The following is a 17,271-nucleotide window of genomic DNA, read 5'->3' on the forward strand; positions in this document are numbered from 1 at the left end:
CAGCAGTGTCATGTGTCTGGATCAGCTTCCTCCTGATGCGCTGACCATGCAGAAAATCCTCTCCTGTTTGTTTGCCTAATTCGGATTGCATTTTTTTCCAATCCATTTGCTCTGAGCCAGTTTATCTAAGAGCTTAACATCACTGGCCCTCTTTTCCCCAGCAAAAAAAAGCACAAAAAAAAAAAAAAAAAAAAGCAGGAGCAATCCCTTCAAAGCTGCTGTCCATCGGGCTCAACCCCTTCCCCAAGAGGCCAAATCCTCCAATTGAGGCTTTTTAGTTCCCATCAGGGAATTTTAGCCCTGACTCTGATGACCCCCCCACCCCCCCCTCCCACACACACACACACACACACACACACACACACACACACACACACAAGACAACACATGGAATACCACCGGAGCACCAGCGTGGTTTGGGCACCTATTCTCCCACTATGTTTCATAAACACTGGCTTAACCCCGTGCTCCCCTGAAAGAGACACTCACACACACACGCACACACACACACACGCACACACACACACACACACAGACACACACACAGATAAGCAGCGCACATAATGCAACCACACACTGCTACATTCCTCTCTGTCTCTCTCTAATCTAATCTCCCTCTATCTCCCAATTCAATTAATTTACTTTGTAGTTATTTATCAGAAACAGCATTGTCAGATCAGTATACAAATTGTTACATTTTCAGAACACACAAGCAACAGTGAAACATTCAAATCATACTGAAATTATTAATTATTCAGCTGGAAACAACCTATTATTTCTAACAAAAAATATATACATTTCTAGCACTTCTCCATCATACATGATCTTTCCAGGCTCACAGGAATATTTTCTTACATTTATCAGCAGGCTGCTGTGGCTCTGACCCTTCTCTTTAGTTAATATTGGTTATTTGTAATCTTGGCAACCTTGTAAGTCAATGGTTATTCATATAAGTCAATGGTTATTAGGGTGATACAACAGGTGCAGATCCACTGAATACCTGGTGAAAGAGCTGGGCATGCTCAGTACCTAAATCTAGGAAAAAATATTTATAAACCTTTATTTACCTTTGCTTCTTTTCTACACTAAAACAGCTGGAGAGTAAGGTTGTATGAAACTATAGAATTGCATATTTTTGTGTATATATTATCATGTTTGCAAACTTTAGGGTATTGCCACTGTATTGCCACAGTTGCATTTTAATAATAATGATCACGCTCCCATAGAGTCACAGTGAAACAATGTAATGTTCTGAGAGCGTCTCGCTTCCTTATTGTGATGTACTTCCTATTGAAAATGTTGGGGGCGGGACATAACGCAGGGAGGGATCATTCAAAAGTGTAAATTAATACAGATATCAGTCAGGGAGAGAATGGCAGTTTTATTTGATGGGACAGGTAGCATTATAGTAAGAATTTTGATTTACACCTACTGATACACAATGATGTAACCGTTAAAGATAAAGGTAGTGGGAATTCTATATAAAAATACAATAAAATTCTGTACATTTTTTGGCATTTATTGTCAAATAGGTGTATATTATTGCGTGGACAGAGTGACAAAAAGTCATTTTTCATTTCGCTGTGACAACCAGTCTGTATGTGGGTACATGAAGTGAATTACACTCTCCGCAACACTGTTATAGTGCTTTAGTATGTTTTTAATATTTGCCAGAATTCCCCACTAGAGGGACTAATTTTCCCCAGCCTCAGCCTGTCACCTGGCCACACACAAGACAAGGGAGTGGAAAAGAAGCGCTCCCTACCTGGGGGACGTAGCAGGTGCAGCTCATTGATTTAGTTTGTTTGCTCTCTGATCTCCGGCTGAGAGGTTTGAGCTCCAGTGTGTAAGTGTTTATTTGTTCTTTTTATCAATATTTTAGCAATCATTTGATTTATTTATCATGCAGGTTCCCATTTTGGATGCGGTTAATCATTTTATCTTGACCTGCTTAGTAAATTGTATTTAGTTTGTTGTGATTGAATGACTTTGGTTAGGATTATGATTTGATTATCTGACTACACATCAAATATTTCAGTGTAGCCCATCTGTGAAGTGACTGATTTTTACTGATCAATATATATTTTGAGGGCTGTTTATTTAAGTGATGTATTTGACTGATTATCAATATCAGTGTGTGAGCTTCCCATTTATTTATTTCATTGCAATGTAGATTATCACCACTCATGCCCATGGAAACCACCTATCAACTTTATAATTAACTGACTTCCTCATTCTGTAGGCAGCTCTGTGCCTGTAACTGTCAGGGGAAATCTAGTGTGGTTTCCTGTTCTGCAGTGATTTTTGTTGGCTCAAATCACTTCCATAATCTGACTGAAAACACACAACAATGTTAAATATTTTGAGCAAGGTTAAACAAAGGTTTTTTTATTCACCCTTTATTGAATTTGGGCGTCAAGGCAGAATTAAGTGGCCTGTTTTTCTTGAGGTTATGTATTTTCTTGGGGTAATGTCTACATTGTTTAAGATTCTGACTGTTGTGTAGTGTTTATATTTTGGGCGTTTAGCTGGTGATCATATCCAGAGGAACGTGGTGTGAACAGGTAGAGGCTCGGCATTGATGGACATGTAGTACCTTGGCTATAGGCTGAAGTTTAATCATCTTCCTACAAAGGCTGATTATGTGTTGATGCGTAATAAATCATAAGCCACAAAGCTAGTGTGAAACAATGCTGATCCACACTTTTCTACAGCATTATGAAGACTTTGTCGATGCTCTGTGCTTTTCTGGTTCGAGGAGGTTAGAGGAGGAATATTGATCCATTCAAGGATTAAAGTATTTCGCCACACACTGAAAGGCTTCAGACACGCTCCATTGATTTTATATTTTTAATGTCTATACTGTAAGAAATAAATACATTCGGGCAAACAACACACTTTGAACCATGGCTCTGTCAATAATAATGTCAATAGTAATTATGAGGTTGCATAGAAAAAAGGCTTCCATCAGTTAAAATACACAACATGTTTTGGTCATTATCTATTCCAGCATAATAATTGAACTGACAGTATTTGTGTAAAAATATAAATTTGAAAAGACAGTGTATTAAGTATTAACTTTTTCATATAAATAAACTCAGTATCCCTGACTGATGCCCTACAAGTGATTCAACTTACATTCAGTTCAGAGAACACAGCCCTGCAAACACTAAGGGATTTAGTGATAGTTTGACTTGTAATGTATCAAATTAGCCATGATAAGACTGCTATGACATAATGTTTGCTTTATAGGTGCACCATTGAGTTTGTTCAAGCACTTTTAGAGCTGAATGAAGTAAGGACTTCAAGTGAAAATGTCCTCTACCGATCGACATCACAGGTTAGTAAAGAATAAGAATAGATGTAAAAAAATATCTGAACTACCCCTTTAAACCTGACCGCGACTCATGAACCTCCTCAGTCAGTATGAGTCAGACTTGAGGGTACAACATGTATACATATAATTTCCACAAGCATATCTGACATCTGGTGAGAAGGGCAAAAAACCCTACTGTGTAAACTCTCCTCTATACCGAGTGAGTAAACAAACATTGCACTTCCTTTTTTCACCATGTACTGTGGGAAGTTCCATTTTGAAAGTGATATAGAGTGGAAAACAATACTTTCTTGAATGTCATGCAGTAGCACCAAATTAGCACTTTAACACAATTGTCTTGTGTAGCAAAACCAACAAGTTGCCATATCATTCTTTCAAATTTGTGACATATTCACTGTGACTTACTCAATTTTATACCATGGTCTGGGTGAATACTCGATTCTGATTGGCTGCAGGGTGTCCATTAATTCCTGATAATGGACACCTACTAAGTAGTTCCAGTGAAAGTGTCTGTTCACCGTTCTAAATTAATGTGCTGGCTACGTAGCATCAGCCTGTATCTAAAATGAGTAACCATAGCATAGTGCCTCATCCTCTGAACACCACAGTATGGCGACTGTAACACACAAGCTGCAAGAATTACACTGCCCCTCTGAACTTACTGATACTTAGTATCACATATGGTAAGCGATCATCTCACATCCCATTCGCTATTTTTTTTTTTTTTTTTTATTTAACAAAAATAAAAATACAACATAAAAACACACAGAATGACAGAAAAAAAAAAAACATAAACATGTCCGGCCAGAACCGGCCAGGTTCAGGAATTAATGGACGGTCCCCATTGTCCATTAATTCCTGAATTCACAGGGTTTTTTAAGTTCTCAAAAATTGAGACTACAGTACATGAAAATGTCTGACTGTACTATACAACTGTACTATACAAAGTCACTGTATGAATGGGTGGAAGCACAGGTAAAAGGCTGGGAGCCACCCTTCATCATGCAGCTGACCCTAGGAACCTTGCCTTCCCCACGCCTTGTCCTTCCTTCTTGGCCAAAGCCAGAAGCTCCCCTGTTCTGCCTCCTCAGCCAGCTCCCTGAGCGCCTTCCTCAGTTTAGGTCCGGTCACTCCCACGCTCTTCAGGGTGCCGGGTGGATGTTCCAACGAAGCCTCTACAGCCGACTTCCACAGGGTCGGTGACAGCCATCCGCCCTGCTTCTCTGCACTCAGCTCTGTGTACTTGTCCTCCTTCCTCTCGAAGGCTGCCTCCCTCCCTCCCTCCCTCCAACGGGACAGTGAGCCGGGCTGCGGTGGACCATAGTACAATGTCTGGTCACAGAGAGGTTGCGGTGATCTCCATCGGGAACTTCAGCTGCCGATCGAGGTCCGCTCTCAAGTTCCATTCGCACCCAGGTGTTAGGACTGATCTCTCCCTCCGGATGATGCTCTGTGCCCCACCTCCTTGTCCAGCGAAGTGGATCAGCCGCTGTGGTGTTGATGGGTGGTCCCTAGTCACTCCCAGTCTGTGTGCCTCAGCCAGCTTTCGCCATTCCATACCGACCCTGAGCCAGTGCTGTTTGGCAACCGGTCAAGATGTGCTGCAGGCTTTTGGGTTCGGGGCATCGCAGCGTTGGCAGTCTTCATCTGAGCCGTACCACAGGCACAGGTTGCCGGGGCATGGGAGAGTGTCGTAAGTGGACCTAGTGAGGAAGCTCAGTCTGGCTTGAGGTGTTTTCCACATGTCAGTCCAGCTTATGGCCCTGTTGACCACTCCCTCTCCACTTCACTTGCATCACAACAGATACACATTCTTTCCTCCTCTTCTACTTGAATGTATCTGTCTCCACTCATAAAGATATTATCTAAACATTATCTAGATATTATCTAAGAGCTAAACTGGCTATAAACAGAGCTCAGAATTCTTTTATCATAACTTTATTTTTATTTTTTTTATAATTTTTATCTATTTTTTTTTTAGATCATTTTGAATTCTGCACTTATAGGGAAGTAAAGTCACAATTGTGTCACTGGTGGCTGCTTCTATAAATTCACTGTTGGTCAAAGTGTGAAACAACCGCTGGACCAATCACTTCACAGCTGGCTTAATAAGTTCATGACTGTTCTTTTTCTTCTTACAGTGCATCAGACTGGCCCTGTTCATCCTGACCGCCTGCAGCGCTTGGTTCACCTTGGTCTTTGTCAGAATCCACAGCAGCACAGGTATTTAAAAGTTTTGTTTGCTCCTCTGCAACATCAGTAGTACCATTGGTTGCTGTAGCGTTGTTTTTAGCACCGCCCACAGACACAACTGGAGCGTTCCCATTTAACAGGCTAATTGCCCCAGCACCATTGATTGCTGTCTGGTAGGTAGCAGCAGCAGGACCACGACTTCCATCAGAACCTCCAGGGTTTCCGGTTGACACATGATTCTGGTATGAACCTCTACCTGGAATTAGATGAGGCAGCTTTTTTCAGTCATTACAGTACAGTATGAATGGGAATGCCAAATATAATCTAGGCATTAATTGAGGCCTGTCATAGAGAGGGGTTAGCAAGGGTTAGAGACCTACTGCTTCAATTTATATTTAAAATTTTTATGTACTTGCATATTGCTTTCTTTGTATACTAGCCTACTTCAAAAACAGACATGGTCCCTAATTTCTATTTTTAACATTTCCTACCACTTTTGTGTTTTTATGTTGTAGTATACAGTGAACTACAGGTGCAAACCACCAAGTTGAATTCCTTGTCTGTGCAAATTTACTAAGCCAACAAATTCTGATTCACATTCTGGTTGTGACGGCCAGACTGCCATGTTGGAGGAGAGATAGCTAAAGCAGAGAGGTAATGACAGTATTTCCTTTTGCTGTCACTCCTCCAACATGGCGGTGTGTCCCTCCTATTAACCACTGGTGGTAAACACTCTCTAGACATCAGCAGACCTTTATCATAACTGGTTATTCAGACTGGTTTATGTTAACTGAGTTCATTCTTTCTCATCAATTAAAGATATATTGATGTCTTCTGACACAAACAAGGCAATACAGGATAAATGAAAACAACTCACGTTTTTTGTGGAAGTATGCAGCAACTGCACCAACTGCAATCAGAACTAGAACTGCAGCTACAATTCCAGCTGCAACCCCAGCTGCAACCCCACTGGAGAGGCCCGGCTGTTTCTTACCTGTAAATTGAGTAAAAAGAGAGTAAAAACAATTTGTTGTGCTGCTTTACCAACTATTCAAACACCAAAAATATATGTGCCCGGTTGCACAAAATCTCATTTTACACAAGATTTAATTTAAGGTTTTGTTTTTCCCAACCTAAGGATTAAGGAAGTTGCAATAAACATCTCAAGCGATTCCTCAAGTCCAGCTGAAATATGTTATGTCGCTGTCACAGTTGCCATGGCAACAGGAAACCACCTGCTTATGTTTAGCCTGCTGCGCTGACAAGCTAGCAGCAAGCTAACGTTGTTTTTAACCACAATATTAAAACTATCACAATGACCGAGAAGATGAAGAGAAAAAAACAGAAAAAGAGACCAACTTCCGCATATAAACGGATAAAAAAAGATATAAAAAAAAAATATCACACCAGCCAGAAAGGATATCACCGCACAAAATAAGGAGGTGAGAATGATTAATTGCTAAATGCTACCTAATGTTATGTATAGTTAAAGAGTAACTAAACCCCCAAACCACTTTTTTCAGGTGACTGCACAGGACGGGATAACCACCCTGATGTGCCGGCCCAGGTATCCCCAGCACCACCGCACAAAGTTTCGGTATGCCAGGTGTCTGTAGCAACTGTGAAGAATGAATATACTATATTCATGGTCAGCCTTTTTGTTTCTAATCAGTGCTTTGTCCAAAATGGGAATAATTTTATGCACTCCAAAACAAGGCTCATTTTCAGGATGGAAAGAATATTAGCTTGTGAGACGTGTGCTTTAACACTTCATTGAGTTCTTGCTGACTTTATTTATACTATTAAAAATACTCTAAATACTATTACCTGTATAAACTTTGATTTCCTAAAACTGACCTATTGAGCACTGGTTCCTCCATCTCCCCAAAGAGCTGCAGGTATGTCCCATAAACAGCCTGCAGCACATAGGGGTTGAGGGCAACAGGTTCAAAACCTGGGTGGACAGTTACACAAGCTGCACCCCCGATCTGCATGCATAGGTGTGAGCCACCTATGCATCACCTGCATGTAATGAAAAGCAGCATATTTTTGTGGTGGTGTCATGCATGGATGAATGTAATATAACCACACAAGTACAGGTGGGTAAATTACTTAGGTGCATACTACTAGAATGTTTGAGCAAATATATTATATACAAATAATAAGAACTGTGATAATACTGTTTTTTTTTTTTTTTACATTGACCTACTGCATTCAATATACGTGAGCTAATAATGCAATGTAATCTCTATGTATACATAGACTTGGCAGTACTGTCAAGTCACAATATCAAATATTGATATAGCTTATAGAGGAGTGAGTGGGCGTATCTTAGGCCCCCCTCCCAGCCCTGCCCAAGTTGATACTTTTTTCACATTCCAGAGGCATTTTTTTAATTTCCAGGGTACAGGTAACCTGACTTGCCAGATGGTTTGTTACACAGAACCATCTGGGAAGTCGTTGGAAACTGATTGGAAAAGGGCAGGCACTTTCAAAAAATACTTGGCAGGTGATTGGATGAACCATCCATCACCGTCTATCATGGGCTAACTTCAACCAATCAGATCAACGAACCATATGAACAAACTCTTGCCGAAGCCGGTCGGGAGAAGAGCAAAAACATCTTTTCCATCCAGAAAAGCCTTCAGTGCCGTTCTTTGCTCTTCTTTCAATGAAGAAGTACTCTCCAGTTCAGAAATAACTGATGTTACAGCAGCATCTACGCTAGCCTCTTTAGGAGCCGCCATTGTTGTGAACGAACGGTCGCTTCTCGCTGTCGTCACACCTAAGCCCCGCCCCCAGCTGCCCTCATAGGATGCTGATTGGTCCGCACCACTGTGGTTCGGCCACAAACGCATAACTTGAAGCCTGGCAAGATGGATTCTCGCGTGATCGTGATCTCGCGAATCCAGCTGCCTCACAAGGTACGGTACAGGCACTTCAGCCAAAACTCTGGGGTTTACTTACTCTTTAACGTTAATTTGAACTAGCCTACCTGTAGCTAACATTGCATGCTAAGATAACGTTGGATGATCCAGATCCACTTTGTCAGCCAAGGAATAAATGGACTGCTGGTCAGGTCTATAAGCTCTGATCAGGTTGGTCTGTGAGAGGATCCAGAGGGGTTTCTCTGTCGTGAAATACTGTTCATGGGATATTCTCACGCTGTCCAGCGACAGGAAACTCAGCCATCACTCTTTGATGAGATATAAAGATACTTGTAGAGGCACCTTAAGTATTTCTTTTGCTAAGTATATTTGTGGAACACAGATTTTAAGGTGTTAGTTATTAAATATATACTCAAGGATGCTTAAGTATTTGAGCATATTTCCTGAGGACAACACTTGAGGTAAATCTGTGCAATGCATTTTTCGTAAGGGAATTTTAGGAAAATCTTAAACTAAGGTGCTTTGTGCAGCCGGCCACTGGTCCTTGACTGCATTAAAAGCAAAATCACACGACATACAGTAACGTTAGGTGTAGTGTTTCATGATTTTCTGTTGTACTTTTGCTTATATCTGGCTGTTTGTTGTTGTTTTCTAATCCAGTGTGGATGACATTGGGAGCAAGTTGTATGTTTGGAAAAGATGACTGTTTTTTATGTTCTGATCTCACACTGTTGAGGATCCTTCATAATTGTCTAAATAGCAGAGGTGGAAAGTAACTAAATACATTTACTCGAATACTGTACTTAGGTACAATTTTGAGGTACTTGTACTTTACTTGAGTATTACCATTTTATGCTACTATATACTTCTACTCCACTACATTTCAGAGGGAAATATTGTACTTTTTACTCCACTATCTTTATCTGATAACTTAAGTTACTAGTTACTTTGCAGATTCAGATTATTAATACAAAATATAATCAACTAATAAATAGATGTATTATTATAGATTACTGTAAGCTACCCAGCAGTATATAAAGTAGTGGAAATCAGCCCCACCTTTTCCAGCTGCAATATTAAAGTGATGCTTACTTGCTTGATATACTGTATTATTCTGAAATGGGCCATTCTGCATAAGTACTTACTTACTTTTGTTGCTTAGTACATTAGTGTACAGTTACATTTTGATGCTAATACTTTTGTAGTTTTACTTAAGTAACATTTTGAATGCAGGACTTTTACTTTACTTTACAGAATATTTTTATACTGTGGTATTTCTACTTTTACTTCAGTAAAAGATCTGAGTACTTCTTCCACCACTGCTAAATAGCAGGCGGAAGTGATTAGCATTTAAGGATGGCTTTACATTGCAACAAAATGTTACAGGACCTGTACTGTAGTATAATGTTACTCCAGAAGGTGGCAGTACTATGTCATAGCATCTTCACAGCATGCAGCACCAGGTAATATTAGTCTGGGTGGCTCATGCTTTCTATCATTCTGCAGCACTTTTCCACTCAGTTTGAATTCAAAAAGCCAGTTTGAATTTTAGAATAAAAAAGAAAAAAGCAGATACTTGGTTACAGGGTATCTGCAGGTTTCAAAAGGCCAAATTTAAGATGTTTTAATGCTGCCTGGTATTAAATGTAAGAACAACCACCACAATAAAATAGATTGAAGATGGCTATTAAAGCATATTAACCTTCTACGTTCTGTATTAACAATAACAGTGGACATGCATATGGGTCCCACTCTAAGTGCATGTAAAATAATACAACACAAGAAAACACTACAGCAAAATAGTCATATTTTGGTGTAACTACACAATTCATGGTATCAACATTATTTCTTTTGCCTTGCTTTCCAGTTCTGCCTCAGCTTGATATCACTGTCTGCATGTAAAGAATCTGTCAATACCGCTAATTTTATATTTGCATAAACATGAAACTTAAATTAAAAAAAATAAATCATTTAATTTCACGGTGAAAGAATTAAGACCTCAAATAACTGTTTTTAAGACTTTTCAGTACTTTTTAAGGCTTCCTTTATGAAACTTAACTTACGGATTCACTTCAGAATTATTGTAACTTTAAAACTGACTACTTTTGCTGAAATCGGCGCATCTTATTTCATCATCTGTCCCAAAGCACAAGATATCCACAAACCAAACTGTATGAGGAAATTGTTCGGAAGCCAACATCCACAGGAAGTACCAAAAAAGATAAGAGAAGATGTATTTTAAGTCTTTTGCTGAAGAGCACCCCTCCCACATCTTAAGACTTTCAGTGCAAAATGTATAAACACAACAAACACATTTTAAGGTCTTGAAGTGGTTTTTGTCGACCTCCTTTGTGACTGACAAACAATTACTCACATTTTCACAACAAAGACCAGTAAGCTAAGTAGAGCAGAGATCTGACAGAAACATGAGGTGATCAGATAATATATATATATATATATATATATATATATATATATATCCCATGCAAGATACTGTAGTAATAATGCCGCTTTGTTATCTGCGTTTTGGTTTTGAGAGCCTGGTGACACAATCATTCAGTCAGTGATATTGACCAACAACCCTATCACACTGCAGATACATTATGGTCATTTTGTGCTATGGGCCAATAAAAACCTTCTTCTTGCCCCTTTCAAATTGAAACAATTTATTATATGATTTTCCCTTGATTTAACAAACCTGTCTTGGTATGTTCTGCTGGCTTCCCAGTCCTGTCCTACACACCTGTCTCCTGGTATATATGTGCAAAGAACCTAGTTTCCTCAAGGTTAAACAAACCCCCTAATGGTCTAAAACAGCGGTTCTCAACGTGGGGTCCGGGGACCACCAGGGGTCCTCGAGGGGGTTCCAGGGGGTCCCCAGCAAACTGATGAATTGTGATTCATCAGTTTACAAGTGAACACAATTAGAGAATGCAGAGGAATGACTGTTTTGATCATATTTCACTGTTATCTCTCTACCTACAATACAGATAGTCATGGAATTCTGGACAAAATCATATCTAACAATAAAAATATTCTCAGATTTGGGTCCGAGAGACAAAAATCTCATCAAATGGGGGTCTGTGGCCCTAATGTGGACTAAATTAGAGGTCCTTTATATGAAAAAGGTTGAGAATCACTGGTCTAAAATATCCTCAGTGTAACATTACACAGACAGCTAAAACACTTGTATCCTGATGGTAGGCTAACTGTTGCTGACAAGGGCGTCGATTTGATTTAACAAGTGTATTTTTTTTGCTCAGTGTGTGCAATTTCATCCATTTTTGGCATTTTTAAGCACTGTGACTGTTCCGAAGGTCCCCAGCAAACTTTGGTGGAAAAAAATGAACCGAACCAGCCCAAAATGTACTGGTAGTGCTTTTCTCAGAGATTGAGGGAAGAAATTCAGCCATAACACACATTCAGTTGTGCACAGTTCCAGTGCATTCCGGCACGATGACATCACACATCTTAATCTGCTTGTGTTAGACTATGGTGTGTATACTGTATATAAGCTTTTCTGGGGTGATACAGGGGGTTCCCCAAATTTTTGAGTAGCCAACCAGATAGGAAAAGTAGCCGGCTAAGGGATGTTTGCGGTGGCAAGATGCCATTTTTACCAAATTAATAAACAAACCTTAAATATGTTTATGAAAGCATGACAATTAAAATAACATGAATACAATTTTTTATTAAAGGACCAATGCTCAATTGAAATATAAACTGATAATGTTTTTTAATTGTGAATGTTTAATGTAGGAATTGTAGGAAATAAGTAGTCTAAAACAAAAATATTATTACAAATACTAATAAATATAATACCAAAGTGCATATTTTAGTCTTCTCAGAGCAAGACTGGATCTCTCTCCTGAGTACTACTGCACTCATAGAACTGAGATCCAATAATGTAAACATAAATCAGTTTAAATAATGAGGAAATGCCCCCAATTTTACATGGTCATAACACCTGCATACTGGCTTTAACACACCCTCCTAAAACAGAAGCCCCTCTAATCTTTCCCTGTTCCTCCCTTTACTTCTCCCATTTATATTTTGAACATCGGCAAAATGGAGTCAGTGTGCAAGTGGGACTTGGTTAAACTTGGGTGGTAACATCAAAGGCCAGGAATTTCTTTAGGAGCGTTACATGAACCCCCTAAAATGATCTCCTCAGCTAAGGCCTTGTATTTAGCGTTATACAGTAGTTCCAGCTGTAAGGCTTCAGTTGAGTCCGTTGTTACCATGGCAACCGTTCAATGTGCGATCCGAGGTTCAGCAGAGATCTGATAGTGTGTACGTTTAGTGACATTCAGCTATAAAAGTAGCCGGCCAGACAGAGGTGAGTAGACGGCTAAATAGCCGGCAGCCGGCGCTTGGGGAACCCCCTGGTGATGTCATGTAAATGTTGTGATCTATTGTGAGGATGAGGATTTTTCAGGAAATGCATTCGATTTTTATGTGTCAGTGTATTGAGATATGAGGTGGCATGAGATATGAGGTGGCAAACCTATGACAGGTGGCTGTCATAGGTTTAAATGGGGGCGGTGTTTATGGCTTTTCATGTCTCAAGAAGAACTTTATGGCTCAAACAGTCACACAAAGTTGGTAATAAATTAGTTCATGGGATCAGTGCAGTGTGCCTAAACTTTTTCAATGCATTTTTCTTTTTCCATCGACTCACCTTTGGATAGAAGGTGGTTGGCTGTCAAAGTCACATTGGAGGTGGGGTTGTGGATGAAGCAGGACAGAGCGAGATGTTCACCTCCTGGGATGTTTATGGTGCTGTTGACGAAGACACCATGCTGAGCGTCCCCCACAGCTGTGGTGTTAATCTGCTTAGAGTGCAGAAAGTAGTTTGAGTTGTCCGAGAGGTTCTGGACATTCCATGTCACGCATGGGGCTGGGAATCCCCCTTGTGTTGTACAGACTGCTGTCATCATTTCTCTATTGACAGTCAAACTGGGTTTCTGGTAAGGAACTGTGGGTGTAGAAGAGAAACAGATGGGTGTTTAAGAGAAATTACAAAATCTTGTTAAATAATCAAATTACTCTTCATCCCATTAAACCAAATTATAATGTTAGGTGTGATCAAACAAAACTGAATTTTTCACATAATATTCCTGCCATACCTCATTTTGTCAGTTTAAAAATAAAATTTGCTTGGTATCATCTGTTTAGACAGCAGAATTGTGTGTCACGATATCCCAAAATCACCATATGATTCCACTGAAAGACTATAAATGTGATAATATTGAATTATCGCCCAGCCCTATCATTATCTTTCAAAATGGAAAGCAAATCTCCATCCCTACCCGCAACGTGAACAGTGGTCAGACAGATTTTCTTGTCCTCGCGCTCGTGCGTTCCGTTCTCATCAAACCACGTCGCAAAAGCCCAGAAAGACGTCCCGTCGTCCCCCAGCGTCACGTTGTCAAGCCTGACTGAAATATCCCCGCTGGTCATGTGCTGCGTGACGGCTTTGCTCCTGTCCCTATAAGATTCATTTTCATATTGTGTCGTCTCCCTTCCTTTGTTGAAGGCGAATAAAACCGATCGCGTCCTCTCCTCTTGCCAGTGGAAGCGAAACCGGGCCGGGTCGATGGGAGCCGAGGTGTTCAGGTGGCAGCGGAAGACCGCCGACTCCCCGACGGTAGCATTGGCATCAAGCGCCATCACAGCAGCAGGTTCTGGAAAAGTCAATGCAAAGATACTAATGTTTGAACAGGTTTCACATCACTGATTCCACAGGCAGATTATGAGACAAAGGGCCCCAGGGCACAGATGCCTACTAAGCCTCCCTCCCGCGCTACCACAACAGGAAATTATTGCAACAAGTAAAGGCACAAGTATATGCAGAGCCAATGGATCTCAATTTACAGCTCAGAATTGACACACTCAAAGCCAACAGCATGTTAGAAAAACACCTATCTGAATATAATTTTGGAATCCGTAACAACTGAAAGCCCTCATTGCGTACATAATATTGCTATGCCTATTATCTTTTTTTTGTTATTGCACTTGTGGGAGAGAAAACTAAATAAACAATTACAAAGGAATTACAAGGTGCAAACACATACTATTCTAGGCCTAAAAAAACATATTTCAAATTGCAAAATGCTTTTGATTCCCTGCAATGCCCCAAAATCTACTGTATGGACACACAGCAGCTGCATGGTATATGAGTCAGTGGGCCCCTCAGAAACACAAGTGACATAAACACAGAAAGAATGATAGTCAGTAGACAGTGGAGGCACAGCAACACACACACACACACACAATAATTCATGGGAGGGAATGGAATTATTTTTGTTACTTAATTTTTTTTTGTTATTTAATAATTTAATTGGTGATTAATCTTGTTACATGCTTTGGCAATATTGTTTGTTTGTGAACTGTCATGCCAATAAAGCACCTTGAATTGAATTGAATTGAATTGAATTGAATTGAACTGAACTGAATTGAATTGAATTGAAAACATCTTCCATGACCATGACTTTACATTATGAGGCCTTTGGAAAATAATGCAGCGCTTTACTGCTAAAGCGCTATAGATAAACTGAAGGGAACACGCATTGCGAGTGTACTTTAGGTTATTATAGGTGGAATTTTGGGGCTTTGGTTTTGATATAAATGACTAAGCACTGGGCAGTAAATGTACGGAGAGTGACAGTATCATCATGTATCAGGCTCTGGCTTAGGGGCGACCCTGAGCTCTTGGGACTTTCTTTTTCACCTGACATACTTTCACAGGGTGACTGGTTCTCACCTTTCCCAGCAATGTTAGTAAGACCTGTCTCGTCTGACTCAGTCTGTGATCACTCATGTTGTGTTTTGAATTGACAAATCTTTCTGTTTCTGTAGTCAGACAACACAAAACACAACACAACAACACAAAAAAGTGATTTGATTGTTACGAAATGCCAACTGGCTACCTGTGATTTCTGTGCTGTTAGCATTTTGTGAGCCTTGATCAGATCACTTTTTTGTAGTTGTGCAATCGCTGTCACTGACGTAGGAATTGGAAATACCACCATCTCATTTGCGGTTTAGTTAAATGAGTTGTGCGTTATTGTGCGTTATAGCCTGTGATGTGGGAGGAATGCTTTCAATTGAATGCATGACTGTGAATAAGTATTTCAAAAATACAACAGACCTTACCACCTGAAATGTTACTGTTTTGACAGCAGCGGTCTTAACAGCTGAAAACAATATTAATGTATTAATATGTAGGCTATAGTCAGTTTTAGCACTGACTGAGGGTAAGAAATCTCTCTCACAAAACCACACACTTCACTTTGAGGAAATTGTTCAACTGATGGTCTATTACAGTGTCATGTTAGGAGGATCAACTTACCGAGCTTTACCAGGAGAAACAATAAGGAAGCCATCCTTCCTGAAATGAAGGGAAATGAGCTTATGACAAACTGAAAAGTAACTAAATCAAACAGCAGATCGTTTCCTCAAACCAAAGAATGTATAACAACTCCTAATATTAATGTATAGTCAGTTTTATCACTGAGTAAGATTTAAATTTTTCAACGTCTCTTCCATATCTCATTTTGAAATAAATCTCTTGAAAACCATTTATCTCTCTCACTGTAGTACACACGAGCACGCGCACACACAAAACCACACACTTAACAGGAAACGTTCAACAGATACCATGAATACAGTGTCAGATCAGGATCAACTTACTGAGGTTTATCGGGTGAAACAATGCCGATAGGGAAGCCATGCCTCCTGAAAGATAATGAAAGCAATGTGAGCTTATGACAAAGTGAAAATCTCAAAGTGAAAAGTTAAGCCCATTAGTGAATCCAACGATTTAGTTCAGCCAGCGAATGTTTCGGGTGATTTCATAGTTAATTTTAATTGAACGTGTCAACTCATAAACGTATTTTTTCGACGTGTAACGTTAACTTGACTAGAACTAATTCTGTCCGTTGGCGCTCAATAAATATCAACCTGCGCACTTACAGTATGTTGTCAACTCCCGGTAGCTGTATTCAGTTAAAATTTATGATGAAAACGACCACAACATCAGTAGGCTAAACCAGATAACAAATATATATCGTATTACCAAGATAGGACGCGTCTGAAACTTCATAAATTGACTTCCTATCCGCTACAATACAAACTGCCCAGCAGACATAGGCTACTCTCCAATTAGCACATGGCTCTCTGGCGTATCTGACTTTATCTTTACCTTGCTTGACCCTGAGAAGGCGACAATTTACCACATTATGGTAACGTGGTTAGGTTTTATTCACAATTACCACATATTTAAATCTCGCTTACCAGCAGCAAGTCTCTTTAGCGTTTCTTTAGGAAATTATTAAACCGCTGTCCACAGCTTACTCCTGCTGATTGAAGTCCTGGTGGCACTCTCTCTCACACACGCACACGCTCTCGCTCTCTCACTCACTCTATCTCTGTCTCTCTCCCCGTCCCTCCCTCCTTCCATGTATGAGGGAAGTGATGCATTATCGCCCGGGCCACACCGCCTGCGTGAGCGAGAGACTGTTTAGTTGCCAATAGTGACTGATGGCATGAAATTTTAAAAAAAGATTGCACTTTCTAAAGAGAGAGCACATAACCAAAGTTGTTCTTGGAAGATGAATAAAGAGAATGAAGGACCATAGTGGGACTTGTAACCTTAAGAATTTATCTGGTTCACCGAACATGAATTAGAGGCAGAGACAGAAGTATCCGGTCACCAGGGGAAACAATAAGGAAGCCATCCTTCCTGAAATGAAGGGAAAATGAGCTTATGACAAACTGAAAAGTAACTAAATCATACAGCAGATCGTTTCCTCAAACCAAAGAATGTATAACAACTCCTAATATTAATGT

General features: G+C 40.0%; 1 protein-coding gene across 1 annotated transcript; it reads right to left on the reverse strand.

Annotated features, from left to right (window-relative positions):
- Positions 1-2,883: 2,883 nt before the first annotated feature.
- On the reverse strand, positions 2,884-16,831 carry LOC139650480 (ICOS ligand-like). Its single transcript, XM_071527162.1, has 7 exons — positions 16,717-16,831; positions 16,114-16,158; positions 15,773-15,811; positions 13,731-14,105; positions 13,100-13,396; positions 6,408-6,524; positions 2,884-5,786 (listed from the first exon to the last, which is right to left on the reverse strand). The coding sequence occupies exons 2-7, from the start codon at positions 16,151-16,153 to the stop codon at positions 5,473-5,475; spliced, it is 1,182 nt and encodes a 393-aa protein (XP_071383263.1). The 5' UTR covers positions 16,154-16,158; positions 16,717-16,831; the 3' UTR covers positions 2,884-5,472.
- Between the last annotated feature and the right edge of the window lie 440 nt (positions 16,832-17,271).

The sequence above is a fragment of the Centroberyx affinis genome, unplaced genomic scaffold (genome assembly GCF_046629955.1).
Source record: "Centroberyx affinis isolate AG114_WGS23_722 - 3 ecotype Tasmania unplaced genomic scaffold, CSIRO-AGI_Caff_v1 ptg001495l_1, whole genome shotgun sequence".
Classification (NCBI taxonomy): domain Eukaryota; kingdom Metazoa; phylum Chordata; class Actinopteri; order Beryciformes; family Berycidae; genus Centroberyx; species Centroberyx affinis.

Bases quoted from the DNA above. Each gene is read 5' to 3' on its own strand.
- LOC139650480 (XM_071527162.1), bottom strand. From the start codon at position 16,153: ATGGCTTCCCTATCGGCATTGTTTCACCCGATAAACCTCA. The intron at 13,397-13,730 runs GTAGGGATGGAG...CTACACCCACAG, and splicing joins GACCACTGTTCACGTTGCGG to TTCCTTACCAGAAACCCAGT. The intron at 5,787-6,407 runs GTGAGTTGTTTT...ATCTAATTCCAG, and splicing joins TGCATACTTCCACAAAAAAC to GTAGAGGTTCATACCAGAAT.